Consider the following 16,081-nt stretch of genomic DNA (forward strand, 5'->3'; position numbering starts at 1 on the left):
TTTGGTCTTTGACTTAGTTGAAAACTCAAATTAATCCTTGAGTCATCAAAACGTCAGTCAATCACTTTGGTACTTATAACGATTAAAGACTATTTTGACAAATTATTTCTTTCAAAGACTATTATGATAGTAAGTTGTATCTTTGAGAAATTACTTTAATAATTGAAAGACTAATTTGAGTTTTTGGTAAGTCGAAGATGAAAGTGAGAACGCTCTACACTCTTAAGGAATAAAATGATTGTTTACCTATTTTTTTCCTCAATAAAGGTAACTGATATGTTATATATGCGTTCACCAACAATAAAAAAAAAATGCTCTATATGCTATTAGTTAAAAAAAATTCCATTACATATGCTTTAGTGTAATTTTCAGAAACTTTTTTTTTTTTTGAGCAAGTAATTTTCACAAACATAAAAACATAAAAACACCCCATTCAAAACAACACATCACAAACATAGAAACATAAATTTCCTCAAAAAAACATAGAAACATAAATGGAATTAGTAAAATATAATAATGAAAACCACCATTTTTAACCGTTGGATTGCTCACATCCATACAATGATACCATGTACCTACCACGCATCATCATTTTCCAAATTCCCTCCACAACCCAGACCAAACTAATCTCTCAAACTGCTTAGTCCTTCACTGTGGTATTTTCTCGAACACCTTGTGTGCAATAGAGATTGAACCAGATAGCATATGCACAGCTACAGTCCACATAAGCCATAACATGATCTTGAGAATTAGAATGATTGAATGGTTGAAAAAATTGATTAATTGTGGACCACATAAAGCACTTCGTGTATGTTTGGTATCACAGTGGTTTCATTGAAATCACACCGACTTATTGAGCCGCTGGGAATTCCACTTTTGGAGAAGTCAAAATTGTCATGACTTGAATTTGGATTTTAACTCCTAAACTCTATTAATCCTTTATTTCAAACCCGTTGAACTATCTAACCTCCCTTTTGATTATAAAATTGATTTTTAACTTGAAGCTTTAAATTGGAGATTTTAACTATAAAACTGATTTTTACACTCAAATTTCTTGTTGAACACAATTTTCCATGAATGTATTCAAACTTAAATAAATTTTTAACGCATTTTTAGTTGAAGTCAATTTTATATAATCAATTTATTCAAATTTAATTTTTGTTAACATAGATAGACATGTAATTTTTACCAAAACTAATCTGCCGTGATACTAAATATGCACTCCCTCACTTTAAAAAGACTTTTGAATGAAGGGTCAATGCTCACAGGTCAACTTGTTAGTATGTGGGATACTTCATAATTTTCTTAGTCTTTGTTGCTTCTTAGATGCTTCAAGGTTGGAAATTGGAGCACCATTCAAAGTAGTACCAAAGCTTGTGCTGAAAGTCCACAAAACAAGGTAATTGTAACACTTTTTGTTTTCATCATGATGTTTCTTAGTAACCATGTTCATAGTTTTTTTTTTTTGATAAAGTAACCATGTTCTGATTTGCAAATAAGTTTTTTGTCTGGTTTGTTTTTGGAAATTTTTATATTTTGTATGATTATTTTCTTTTTGAGTCTGCAATTAAAGTAGAAATAATGTAATATACTTCTAAGTCAGTTAAATATTTTTGATTCATATATCAGATTAATAGTTGAATACTTGAACCTCAGATTTTTATTTTCCAACTCTTCAAAAATCGGCTCGATTTACTTCTTATGTTTCATGTTTGTATTTTTACTTCAAATAATAAACATAAGAGATATAGTTCCAACGTTTTGAAAATAGATGTAGCATTTTTAAAAATTTTGAAAATGACAAAACATTGCTTTTCATTGTAAAAGAGGAAGTGAAAAAGTTAATTTGTTTCACAGTTTGAGCTATTCAATAGGTTTAAGAAGTGAAAAAGTTAATTTGACAAAGATTTTTTATCAATTGTTTCCTTAACAGTTTTGTCATCATATCTTTAAATATTATACTCATATGGAGCAGTAGCATTTATAATAAAATATTATAACATGCTTGTCGCTCTTTTGATTAGGCCAAGTAAGAAGTCGCACTAAACTAATGGAATACCTTTATGGATTTGCGTCTGCTATTTCGAGAGATTTGGTGTGCGGTGTAATAGGTCAATTAAGTTATCCATGCTGCTTCAACAATTTTGTTCAAGACCTTGCAAAAGAAGAAAGTAATTTGGCTGCAACAAGAGATAGTGTCCAAGACCGCGTCACACGAGCCAAGAAGCAAACTAGAAAGACTGCTGAGGTTGTTGAGAAGTGGTTGAAGGATGCTAACATTGCTATGGACAATGTTGATCAGTTACTACAAATGGCAAAAGCAGAAAAGAACTCATGTCTCGGGCACTGTCCAAATTGGATTTGGCGATACCATGTAGGCCGGAAGTTATCAAAGAAAAAAAGGAACCTTAAATCGTGCATTGAAGAAGGTAGACAGTATATAGAGATCGAACACCCTGTTTCACTTTCAGCAGGCTATTTTTCTACTGAAAGATGTCAGGAGTTTGATAGTAGAAAACCTGCTTATGAGGAACTTATGTGTGCTTTGAAAGATGACGAGGTTACTATGGTTGGATTGTATATGGGATGGGGGGTTGTGGTAAAACAATGCTTGCAATGGAAGTAGGCAAGAGGTGTGGTCATCTTTTTGATCAAGTGCTTTTTGTGCCGATATCTAGTACTGTTGAAGTGGAAAGGATCCAAGAAAAAATTGCAGGCTCTCTTGAATTTGAATTCCAAGAAAAGGATGAAATGGACAGATCAAAACGCTTATGCATGAGGTTAACGCAAGAAGATAGGGTTCTTGTGATTCTGGACGACGTGTGGCAAATGCTAGATTTTGATGCCATAGGGATTCCTTCTATTGAACATCATAAAGGTTGCAAGGTTCTCATTACCAGTAGATCTGAAGCAGTTTGTACTTTGATGGATTGCCAGAAAAAAATTCAATTATCAACACTAACCAACGATGAAACGTGGGATCTTTTCCAAAAGCAAGCACTCATATCTGAAGGAAATTGGATTACTATAAAGAATATGGCTAGAGAAATTTCAAATGAATGTAAAGGCTTGCCTGTCGCCACTGTAGCAGTGGCTAGCAGCTTGAAAGGCAAGGCTGAGGTGGAATGGAAGGTTGCATTGGATAGACTCAGAAGTTCAAAACCTGTTAATATTGAAAAAGGTTTGCAAAATCCATATAAGTGCTTGGAACTAAGCTATGATAATTTGGACACTGAAGAGGCCAAGTCACTTTTCTTCTTGTGTTCTGTGTTTCCTGAAGATTGTGAAATTCCTGTGGAGTTTTTAACTAGGTCTGCAATAGGGCTAGGCATAGTTGGAGAAGTTCGCTCATATGAAGGGGCAAGGAACGAAGTGACTGTGGCGAAAAATAAGCTGATAAGTTCTTGTTTGTTGCTAGATGTTGATGAAGGAAAATGTGTCAAAATGCATGACTTAGTTCGCAATGTAGCCCATTGGATTGCGGAGAATGAGATTAAGTGTGCCTCAGAAAAGGATATTATGACTTTGGAACATACTTCATTAAGATATCTATGGTGTGAGAAATTTCCAAATAGTTTGGATTGTTCCAATCTTGAGTTTTTACAGATTCACACATATACACAGGTATCAGATGAAATTTTCAAGGGAATGAGAATGCTCAGAGTTTTGTTTCTTTACAACAAGGGTCGGGAGAGAAGGCCATTGTTGACTACATCATTAAAATCATTGATGAATCTTCGTTGCATACTCTTGAGTAAGTGGGATTTAGTTGACATCTCATTTGTGGGAGATATGAAGAAACTTGAAAGCATTACATTGTATGATTGTTCCTTCGTTGAATTACCTGATGTGGTTACACAATTGACAAACTTACGATTGTTGGATTTGTCAGAATGCGGCATGGAAAGGAATCCGTTTCAAGTGATTGGGAGACACACACAGCTGGAAGAACTGTTCTTTGCTGACCGTAGATCGAAATGGGAAGTTGAATTCTTAAATGTCCCCCAAGTGTTACAGAGGTATCAAATACAATTAGGAAGCATGTTTTCCGGTTTCCAGGACGAGTTTCTCAATCATCACAGAACTTTGTTTCTCAGTTATTTGGATATATCTAATGCCGCGGTCAAGGATTTGGCCGAAAAGGCAGAGGTCTTGTGTATAGCAGGTATTGAGGGAGGTGCTAAAAATATTATCCCTGACATATTTCAAAGTATAAATCATTTAAATGAGCTTCTGATACGTGATTCTGAGGGGATAGAATGTTTGGTTGACACTTGTCTGATCGAGGTAGGAACTCTCTTCTTCTGCAAGTTGCATTGGCTAAGAATTGAGCACATGAAGCATTTGGGAGCTTTATACAATGGTCAAATGCCTCTTGGTGGTCATTTTGAGAATTTAGAAGACCTATATATAAGTCATTGTCCAAAGCTAACATGTCTCTTCACACTTGCAGTTGCTCAAAATCTAGCGCAACTGGAAAAATTACAAGTATTATCTTGTCCTGAACTTCAGCATATACTAATTGATGATGATAGAGATGAGATAAGTGCGTATGATCACAGACTACTGTTGTTTCCAAAATTAAAAAAGTTTCATGTTAGAGAGTGTGGTGTGCTGGAATACATATTCCCAATCACTTTAGCTCAAGGCCTTGTACAACTGGAGTGTTTGGAAATTGTATGTAATGAGAATTTGAAATACGTATTTGGTCAAAGCACACGAAATGAACTCAAGATCATTGAGCTTTCTGCCCTGGAAGAGCTTACTCTTGTTAACTTGCCGAATATCAATAGCATTTGTCCAGAAGATTGTTATCTAATGTGGCCATCCCTGCTTCAATTCAATTTGCAAAATTGTGGAGAGTTTTTCATGGTGTCTATCAATACTTGCATGGCTTTACACAACAATCCGATAATCAATGAAGCTTCACATCAAACTTTGCAAAATATAACAGAAGTTCGAGTCAATAACTGTGAGTTAGAAGGTATCTTTCAGCTAGTTGGACTAACCAATGATGGAGAAAAAGATCCACTGACATCATGTTTGGAAATGTTGTATTTGGAGAATCTACCTCAGCTCAGGTATGTATGTAAGAGTGGTGTAGAATCAACAAACCTCCAATTCCAAAATCTTCAACAAATGGAGATAAGTGGATGTAGAAGATTAAAATGTATCTTCTCATCCTGTTTAGCAGGAGGGCTGCCTCAATTGAAAGCGCTAAAGATAGAAAAGTGCAATCAGCTCAATCAAATCGTTGAGGATATTGGCACTGCAATTCCCTCAGGTACACAAACATCCACTTACTCTTGCTGTAACTCTTATGTTAAATTGGTGCTTTTCAATGAAGTATTAGTAGTTGCTAAATGTTATGAAAATTTTGGATAAATATTACTCCTTACTACAACATCAGATGACATGACAGCTCAAGAATTGATATGTATTTTCCACTCCAAAGTGTGTATTCTGTCTGTATATAATTCATGGTGATTTTCGATGGTCAAAACTTGTTTTTTAAATTTATTTGAATAAAATGTGCTTTGAAGGATAAGGGTAGTGTAAATGATTTTAAATTAAAGAATCTGCTTTTTCCCGTTGGTAAGAAAAACAAAATCGTTGATTTGAAATTTGCTTGATGACCATACATGGTAGATTTAACAATAATTATAGATCATTTCTAATATACAAGGACATGATGTTGCTACTGTGCCACTACTTTTCAGGATCATTTGGTCTTCCCAGTCTTATAAGGTTAACACTAATATCATGTCCGATGCTGGGTTCATTGTTCATAGCATCCACTGCTAAAACCTTGACTTCATTGGAAGAATTGACAATACAAGATTGCCATGGTTTAAAGCAATTAGTAACTTATGGAAGAGATCAGAAAACTAGAAGGGGAGAAATAGTTCAGGATGATCATGACTTTCAGAGTTATACATCAATGTTCGAAAGCTTGAAAAAGATTAGTGTTATGAGATGTCATCTGCTCCAGTGTATACTACCCGTTTCATTTGCAAGAGGACTGGTAAAATTGGAAGCTATAGAAATCACAGACACTCCTGAGTTGAAATATATATTTGGCCATTCTTCCCATCAATATCCAAACAAGTTCCAAATTGAGCTTCCTGTTTTGGAAAAATTTGCACTCTACGATATACCAAATATGATCGCCATGTGTCCAGAAAACTACCATGCAACATGCTCATCTTTGCCACTTCTTGTCATGAACGATGTTAGTCTATCAATGAATAATTTGATGGTTGATTCTGGAGCGACACACTCAGATCTTAGTTCTGATAAAACAGTACAACTCCTTGTCACCCTCTCATTGTCTTTCTTAAAACATACATTTGTTTCTATTATATTCTGTTTTATACTGTTCCCACATGTCTATCAGAAATTGTTAACATTCCTATCAGACTTAATGTTAAGTATGCTATTGCAGGATGAAGGAGAAACGAGTATGAGTATTGAGAAGAAGTTAATATCTGTTATTATCGAGAACGGATCAGAAATTGAAGGCGTATTTCAAATGAAGGGATTCCCAAGTGAGAATGGACAGCAAGTGATATCCTGGTTAGAAGACCTTAAGTTGGTCAATTTGCCAAAGCTAATGTATATATGGATGGGTGCCAAACATTTTGTGAGCCTTCAACATCTTCACAAAATAAACATTTGCAATTGTCCAAAACTAAAGTCTATCTTCTCCATTTCTGTCTTGAGAGTCCTGCCTCTGTTGAAGATCCTAGTGGTAGAACGGTGTGAGGAATTGGAGCAAATCATTGAAGATGATGCTGAAGAAAATGAAAATGTCCAGAGTCCTCAAGTTTGCTTCTCACAGTTAAAGTTTCTTCTTGTCACACACTGCAACAAATTGAAGCATTTGTTTTATATCCGCACATCCCATGTGTTTCCAGAACTGGAATATCTTACCCTCAATCAAGACTCTAGTCTAGTTCAAGTGTTTAAAGTTGGTCCTGGTGTGAGAGATGGGAGAGTGGAAGTTTTGCTTCCGAAACTGAAACATGTAATGCTAATGCAACTGCCAAACCTGAATGATGTATGTCAAGGGATTGTTGAGTTTCAGACACTGACCAATCTTTTGGTGCACAATTGTCCAAAATTCTCTATAACTTCAACAACTACTGTTGAGGACATGCTACAAAGCTTTGATCGGGGTATGCTCTATAATACTCCCTCTGTTTCATTTTGTGCTTTTGTTTTCTCAAAGATTATAACTTGGTACAATATGTTATTTTAGACAAGGAATTTGATTTCTATCTCCGTCCACACTTACACGACATAAGTTGTACAACAACAAACGGACACGTGCTCCTTACATCGAAGAACAAAAAGAGATACAAGATTTAGAATCACAGGAGCAGAAACTGTCCCCTATTCCTTTACCAAACTTGACAGAGGTACGATATTATTTTTTTCCTCTTTTAAGAAACCAGATATATTAGATGGAGAAGAGTTGGAGTCACGCAACTAGACATGATTAAGTTTGATTGTTATTGAAGTTAACTTAATTAACAAATTCATAACTGATTGAAAGGCCAATTCCTAGTCATTTTGATATTTACCATGATTATTTTACACCATACACCTAAAACTTTTTCTTTTCCCTTTTTACCGCAGAATGAAATCGTGGAAGGAAAAAAATAAAGAACTTGTGACTGAAACATTTTTTCATGGATATTCATCTGCTATAACCCTTTTTCACAGTGTTGGAGGAAACAAATGATTTAAGATTATTGTTTATAAATTTGTTCATTACTTTGTGTAGGAGTTGGTTAAAGGACAATCAATGGGTGAACCATGTTTGATGAGCCAACAAAAGCCACTTGGAGAATCTGTAAGTACTGTTGAAAGTCCTCAAACAATGTAATACCAGCTGAACGTATATACTGTACAGAATTTAACAGTAAAAGAATAGTTGATGTAGAAACAAAAAACCAAGAACACCGGAAAAAAATCACCATTTTGTTTCTCTCTTTTTTTTGGTAGAACAATCTTTAAGGTAAAATAATAATCTTTTATCACCAGAAAGGTCATAATAACTTTGAAGCTCCTACTAAAGATAATCTTTAAGCCGATAGTTGATATATAGATAAGTATATTCAAATTCTAAACAAACACTAAGTAAAATTAAATTACTGTTATATAGATGAGCAAAATCTTTATTTATCACTGATAAAAATAACACAAGTTACCCTACATTAATAATCTTATTCTTGTTAAACCAATAGAATTACAGTACATCTTAGAAATAGACTTTGTTGAAGCCTACAGCTTGTTTTCTTTTATGTGCCACAGTGTCTCAAAGAAATAGAGGGCCTAAGCATTCAAGGGGGTTCTATATTAGAGAAAAATGTAACAGCAACAACTCGTCCTTTTGAATATGTAATGGTAAGTATGCTGCTAAGTTACAACTTACAAAGCTTTTGTTCTTGTGCAGAGAGTTGAGAAGGCTACTGAAGAGGAAACCGCGTTCAAGAATGCAGATATAGTAACTTCGTCAATTCATTCTGAATCCGATTGCTCACAATCAAGCCCATTAGCTATCTCTCAACATAGACGACATCCACATGTAAGTTTCTTTTATAAAAATGACATTTCCAACAAAATAGTACTGATTTATTGTTTGCCACAGAGGCAAGATCGAGAAACTAAATGACTAAATATTGAAACATAGAGTATAACTTTTACTAATTTGTTACTATCAGAGTGATCACACTCAAATTTCAACTTCCACTTTAATCCAAAAAACTGTTGTGGCTAACCGGTAATGCCTTTTTTGTTTTTGTTCCTGCCAGTATGAAATCAGCTTCAGCCAAACTGATACTTACAACAATAAAAAAAACAAAGGATGTCCTATAAATACAAGAGAAAACTTGGGGGCCAATGATCTCAATCCTATGGAAGAGTATGATGAAGGCCAAATAACCACACTTTGTGTTTCTGAAGTGACTGCAGATAACTTAGTCGAAAAGGCCCTTTCTGACCTGGAAGAGTCTTTGAGGATGCCTCTGAAGGACATAGCTAGCTCAGAGGCTAACAGCCTTCGCCTTCTAACGGCTCTTAACTTCTTGTCCCACCTTTCTTTAAAAGATGTAGCTCTATCAGATGGACTCCGAGCTATAATAGACACTATGCACACAGAATTCCCAAGCATCTTATGCTCTTTCAAGCAAGCCTTTATTACCATAGACAAATTTTCTGTGACCGAAGCTCATCACAACGAGGCCGCCATTACTCTTTCTTCCAAAATTTCCAAAGCAAACAGTTTCTTGGATGATGCTCAACAGAGGGAAGCAGCTTTAAAGGAACAGATCATTCAATTGGAGAAAGAAATAACACATCTTCAAGAGGAGAAGGACAAATGCATTGAAGAAACTATAGGCTACAAAACGGAGTTGGAGAATGTGAGGAAAGACAAAAATCAAATTGTGGAAGATCAAATGAAAGCTCGGCAACAAATATTTGAGGTCGATTATAAATGGTCTGCTCTACGTAGTCAGTTTCAGTACAACCACATTGTTGCAAGAAATCCTGCTAGATGAATTCAGTAAATTAAGATATTCAACATCCTACATGTAATAAATACACTTTATAAGATAAGATAGGAATTTAATCTATTGAATGAGCAAAGTTAAAAGTTAGTAATTCTAATCTGTCATGTTTTATTATGATTCTATAATTTTTTTATATCAATGCATGGAAACACTTCTGTTTATATACATTGCTGTTGCAAAAAAATCAAGGTCAAAACTCTTGTGCATGTGCCAGTGGTAATCAACCAGTTTGCATTAGTGGTAATCAAGTTCCATCCTTCTGAGTTCTATCTATTGATGATAAAATTTCAAGATCAAGTAGGTTTTTGAGGAATGCACGCTTGTTAGATTCTCGGGAGATGTGAGGAATAGAAGCTCTCATGAAGGGCTGTGAAGAAGTGCAATCTCATGTAGGAGAGGTTGAAGAAATGGTACCTCAATCACAGGGTACTCAATTTGAGACTTAGGCATACCATGTGATCAATGGACCGTTAATTGAGTTGACTAGTAGTTTTGTGCACTATATAATGGTCAATATGTAAAACTAATGAATTTCATCAAAAAAAAAAAAATGTAAAACTAATGAATTCCTATCCTCCAAATATCAAGACAATAAACACCTAGAAAAAGAAAATCCAATTATCACGATGATTATTATTTTGTTATAAAACAAAAAAAATTTACTTTGTGATTGGTCCAAAGAGATTATTTATTTTATTTTTTTGAAAGAGGTCCAAAGAGATTATTATTATTATTTTCTTTCTATCAAATGACCTAACGATTAAAGTTTCGTGTAGGTAAATAAGCGACCCCTACGTATATTATATAATGTTTCTGTCAATTGAGTTATACTCACGGTGTCCAAAAGAAGTTAACGTCTTCAAAATCAACAAAAATAAATAAATTATATTTTTGTAAAAAACTAAAATATTTCTTTTTGAATTTTATTTTTGACATAAAATATACATTTTTCAATTGAAAAAAGTTATTACTACTTCCAAGTTCTCAAGAGTCAAGTAGAACCAACAAACTAAACATAACAGAGTGTATGTTACTACTGCATTGAGAGAAGAAAGGAAGAAAATCAAATCAAATCAAATCAAACAGAAGAAAATGAATCCTCTAATTTGGCACAAAGTGGCTGCAATTTCAGGTGTAGCAGCACTTGGATTAGGAACCTATGGCGCACACGCTTTCAAACCCCAAAACCCTACTTACAAAGATGTATCTTCCTTTTACCCCAATTCATCATTTTCACTTCTATTTCATCATAAAGCTTCAATTTTTATTCATTTAATTGCTAATTTTGAATGTTATTTGTGGATAGGTTTGGCATACAGCATCACTTTACCATCTGGTTCATACTGCTGCGTTGGTTTCAGCTCCAATTACCAAAAATCCCAATGTTGTAAGTTCCCATTTCTTAATTACTCACCCGTTTGGATTGGCTTATTTTTGAGCTTATGGAAAACAATTTATGCAAATAAATAAGCTTTTATGTATTATTTATAACCTTGTCAAGGTAATTTACGTAAAAACAGCTTGTGAGGATACAATTTTCGTTATTGTGAATTTATGAATTAACCCAAAAGCTTATTTATTTGCGTAAGCTATTTTTCATTAGCTCAAAAATAAGCCAATCCAAACGGGTATGTGTATGTTTTGGTTATGCGTTGAGAAAAATTGATTTTGACTAAATTGATTCTGATTCTGGCTGAATTTGAGTTGATGGTATAGTGTTTTATGTTTTAGATACTTTCCTGTAAAAGTGAGTCAAAATCGATTTTTAAGGTGTAGAATTGATTTTTACATATTTGGTTCTCTAAAGTAGAATTGGCTTTCTTTCTATAATTGATTCTAATTTGATGCTAGAACTTGAGGCTTTTGATTCTAGATTTGATTTTGACATATTTGATTGTTCTTGAATAGAATTGATTATATAACTAGAATTTGGTGCTTTTGATTCTAAAATTGATTTTGACATATTCGGTTGCTCTTAAGTAGAATTGATTCTAACTTGAAGCTAGAATATGGAGCGTTTAATTCTAAAATTGATTTTGACATATTTGATTGCTCTGGAGTAGAATTGATTCTAACTTGAAGCTAGATTTTGGAGTTTTTTATTTTAAAATTGATTTTGAAATATTCGATTGCTCTGGAGTAGAGTTGATTCTAACTTGAAGCTGGATTTTGGAGTTTTTTATTTTTAAAATCGATTTTTAGTTCAACTCACTTTTATATGTGTATCCAAACAAAAATCACTTCAGTTTTAGCTCACTTTTACCCAAACAATTCATTTGAAATCAACTTTTGTCACAGTAGAACCAAACACACATTATGTATATGTTTGATTTCATTTTGGAGGAGGTAAAATTGATTCTGGAAGTGTGAAATTGATTTTGACACGCTTGAATGTTCTCGCATAGAATGGATTCTAACTTGAAGCTAGAATTTGGAGTTTTTTTTTGCCTCTACAAATGATTTTTAGCCTACTATTCATTGTTCAACCCTTTTCTACATAAATATATCCAAATGTAAACCATTTTACATTCAACTAATTTTGTTCAGAATCAATTTTACAAAATCAATTTTTAATATTTTATCACCGTAGAATCAAACACAGACTTCATATATGGTTACTGGGAAATGAAAATCATCATGTTTTTTCGCTCGTCTTTTTCTTTGTGCAGTTTGGTGGGCTTTTAACAGCTGGAATCTTGGCTTTCTCTGGGACGTAAGTTCTCTTAAAATTTACTTCTAGATATTTGTGATGCTGGTTTGATATCTGATTTCTGAATTATTGTTTGCCAAGTTGTTTTTATTTATCTCTATAATTTTTGGGGTGAAGGGGTGTGAGAAATCAAAAGTAGGCATAATGAAAGATGTCACTACCGCTGTGGGATTTGAAAGATGTCACTACTGCTTAGAAATAGGAATTATTTGTGTTGATGATGGAACTAGATATAATTGCTCTTACTGAATTAAGGTTCCAGATCCAAATTATTATTAGAATGAAATCAATAACTATAGAGTCAGTGATATCAATAAGAAACAGTTAACAATGATATAGTGAGAGTGAGATATGTCTCTGCCGGATACTCACGATGCTCATGTGACATAATGGTTAACAATGATCTGAGAGTGAGATATGTCACAAGATTTTGCGAACATGAGTACATATTTGAAGACTACGTAGAATCAACACTTCAATTTGAAGGTGTGTCTGACACATGTTGGTGTCCATCATTTACATGACACAAACATGTGTGGTTACATTCAATTATTCTATTTTCTCATTATTAACAAAGCCTACGTGTCTGTGTCGGTGCTTCATAACAAAAAAATCTAGTACTCAATGAAGTTGAGGTCTCCATATAGTCGAAGGATGATGTGAATTCGGTTTAAGATTGTTCAGTTTTTAATGGGGAAACAACCTAACAACTTGTGATTTGACGCCCATTCCCTGGAATTCAGCTGTTTGGTGCCATTGTAGGAGATTCTCGATACCTCTTATTTCACTATTTGTGGTCAGAGGGTCTTAACATCCTAAGAAAAGCGCAGATGAATGTGACAAAGGTGGATTTATGATAAAGTGGAGTTTGGAAAATATTATCAGAGTAGCCTCAGATCTGACATTCAATATCTTTTTGGTAGGTAATCCATTTACCTGTAACATTTTGGAGATCTGCAATGGAATTGCTTCTTCACCTTTATGCTACAAATGAGTGATAAGTTGTAGAATTTACTTCCCATGGTTTTAATTAGTTAATTTTAATGAGTTGTTACTTGTTACCAATAATTGTGTTCTTACTTGATCACTTGATGGTAAATATTTGATGGATAATAGACTAACCTTTTGATTAGTTAACCAGTAAGATACTTCATGCTTAAATTTTTTGTAGTAAACAAAAGAGATACTTCATACTTCATGAATTGTATTTCATGTTAAACATTTAGGTTGATTTTCTAGTGTCTTTGTCCGATGGTTCAACGATTCACTTAGGTTATAGTCGACCTTAACTTGCTATTGCCGTATACCCTTTATCAAGACAAAGTCTAGAACAAGATTTTGAGCTCTGCTATTGCTATCTGCTTTTTGCCATAAAATATTTGTGAAAAACAGAATGTGATTAAAACTGAATTCATCTTTGACGATATTGAAGAAATGTTTGAACTTATAGGTGTTATACGGTTGCATTTCTCGAAGACAGAAAATATTCAACCTTGGCTCCATTTGGCGGTTTTGCATTTATAGCAGCCTGGGGTAGCTTGTTTTTCTGATGACTTCACCCACCGTGCTGCTACAACATCTATCAAGTGTTTGTTAATAAGCAATTGCACTATCATTAATTTAGACAATTGTGTAGGGGTACCTCATTTGTAAAAAAAATCATGTTTATCTTACCTATGGTTTATACTCATGAAGTCGATGTATCATTGTATCTACCTATATATTTCACACCTGATGTTAGGTTTATATACAGAGATTAATCCATCTTTATAAAATGGCTTGTAAGGTTAGTGAGAGGTGTTACTCTTAATAAACTCATTTTAGACTTCTATTCAATGTGAGACTTGAAATTTTTTTCAATACTTGTATGTTTCATTGGATGAGGTTCCAAAATGTTTTAAGTTCTGTTAAAGTTGACTCATGTATGTGTATTAATGCATCCCCTTCACCCAACACTAGAATATATCTTTGTGATTATCAACATCTCGTGTGAATTTAGCATGTGGTGCGTATCGAGGTAGAAAAAACTGAGATCTTTTGCTGCAAATCTATTGACTACAATCAAGTTGTTTGCATTGCATAAAAATCTATTTTATCCAATTTAATAAATTCTCAGTTTGGTTTTTATTTCATTATCGTTTTGATTCTGATTGGATTATTTAGTTTTTATAGAAATGGATTTTGTGCGCAGAAGGTTTTTCTTGTAAATGCACAAGATGGATTTTGTGTAGACATTCTGGAAAATTTAACTTGAGTTTATCTGATGATATAACCCACTTGTCTAAACATTTGGAAGAGCTTATAAAGATAGCTTATGAGAAATTGATAAATTAACTTATTTTTACAAGCTCTCTAGGATAATTTTTGAAAGCTATTCAAGCAAATCACATGTGGTGTTTAAACCCTGTCTCTTTTCAAATTCATTTTATACATAATCTGTCACGGACAAACGGGGCTGGAACAAAGATAAGACTTTCCAAAATATTTTTATATGGTAAGCATCCCTAAAAGTCTAAAACTGACATACAACTATGAGGTTTTGGGTTCGAATATATATAAAGATGTTCAACTTAACAATTTCCGCATTGTCAGTTGACTTAATCTTTACAAACATAGATGTAATTAATAAAAGCACTCCATATTATTATTTTCTAACCTAAAATTAATAAAATTGTATGTTAGATTAATATTATCTCAATAAAGATTAAATCAAGGTACTTATTATCAATTGAAAAAAGAACTATCAAACAAAACCGTTTATATTAATTTAATAAATGATTTTGTATTCTAAAATGTTTGAAAAAAATTGAACTAAAATTTAGTAGTTTTACAACAAAAAAGAAAACTTATGGACTTTAAAAATGATTCATCTTATTTGTTTTAGGTCTCCATATATGTTGGGTTGGCCATGATCTTTTGGAGTTATTGCTTGTGATAATAGTATTTTTCATAAGAGAAATGATAACATGCTACTTATTTTAAGAGTGCATGTATGCTCCATTTATCACTTGCTCCATTTAATCATGGAATCATGCATGGCCTTGATACCTTATCCATCATGATAGTGACCAACTGAGATTATTATACATATGGTCTTCTAAAAGTGACCAACTGAGATTATTATACATATGGTCTTCTAAAAGTCGTAGGAAAGCTAAACTTTAAAACTATTTTATTTTGTAAGTATACAACCTTTTTTTATATAGTCAATCAAACAAGAATAAAATAAAAGAGCCAGTTTTTTTTTTTTTTTTTAGAGGTCACTTGTTATGAAAACAAAAATAAGTAGCATGTATGAGAAATATTGTTAGAAAAGTGTAACAAGTAAAACAAATATAATAATCCTTTTAAAAAAAAACAAATATAATATAATAACATCCTAATGAAAAAAGTTTCTTTTTTGTAAAAAATAAATTCTAAAGAAGGTAAATAATATGTTAACTTTTTATTACATTTACCATCATTTTTTTGAAAGATTTACCATCATTTTTTATCTCCTCATAACATCTAACAATTTTTTTAAAAAAGTACTCCTTTATTTGAATAATAATTTCCTCATAACATCATTTTTACAAATGATGCTTTGCTGTTCACCTCTTTTCTCACAAATTTCAGCGAAAGACAAAAAATAAAAAAATAACAACATAGGCACCAACGAATCTTTTTCTTTGAGCTTCATTCAAAACTATGCTTTCCTAGTTTGTTTTTCTCTTTTCCTATTTTTGCTGCAAGCAGCACATGTTTCTGAATCACTGGAATTTTTTGTGTCCTCTCACAATCCCACCAGCACAAC

General features: G+C 33.1%; 1 protein-coding gene and 1 pseudogene across 2 annotated transcripts; both read left to right on the plus strand.

Annotated features, from left to right (window-relative positions):
- Window positions 1-1,245: 1,245 nt before the first annotated feature.
- LOC146924367 (uncharacterized) lies at window positions 1,246-9,669 on the plus strand (annotated as a pseudogene). Its single transcript, XR_015010106.1, has 8 exons — window positions 1,246-1,399; window positions 2,025-5,284; window positions 5,721-6,304; window positions 6,446-7,178; window positions 7,262-7,421; window positions 7,790-7,858; window positions 8,462-8,593; window positions 8,820-9,669. The product of XR_015010106.1 is annotated as an uncharacterized LOC146924367 (transcript).
- An 865-nt stretch (window positions 9,670-10,534) lies between these two features.
- Window positions 10,535-14,148, plus strand: LOC146924368 (uncharacterized). Its single transcript, XM_085709403.1, has 4 exons — window positions 10,535-10,781; window positions 10,885-10,965; window positions 12,248-12,291; window positions 13,739-14,148. Exons 1-4 carry the CDS (start codon window positions 10,671-10,673, stop codon window positions 13,836-13,838), a joined length of 336 nt encoding a protein of 111 aa, XP_085565529.1. The 5' UTR covers window positions 10,535-10,670; the 3' UTR covers window positions 13,839-14,148.
- Window positions 14,149-16,081: the final 1,933 nt, after the last annotated feature.

The sequence above is a fragment of the Medicago sativa genome, chromosome 5, assembly GCF_051527215.1.
Source record: "Medicago sativa cultivar Bolivia chromosome 5, Bolivia_mono, whole genome shotgun sequence".
In the NCBI taxonomy this organism is placed as follows: Eukaryota; Viridiplantae; Streptophyta; class Magnoliopsida; order Fabales; family Fabaceae; genus Medicago; species Medicago sativa.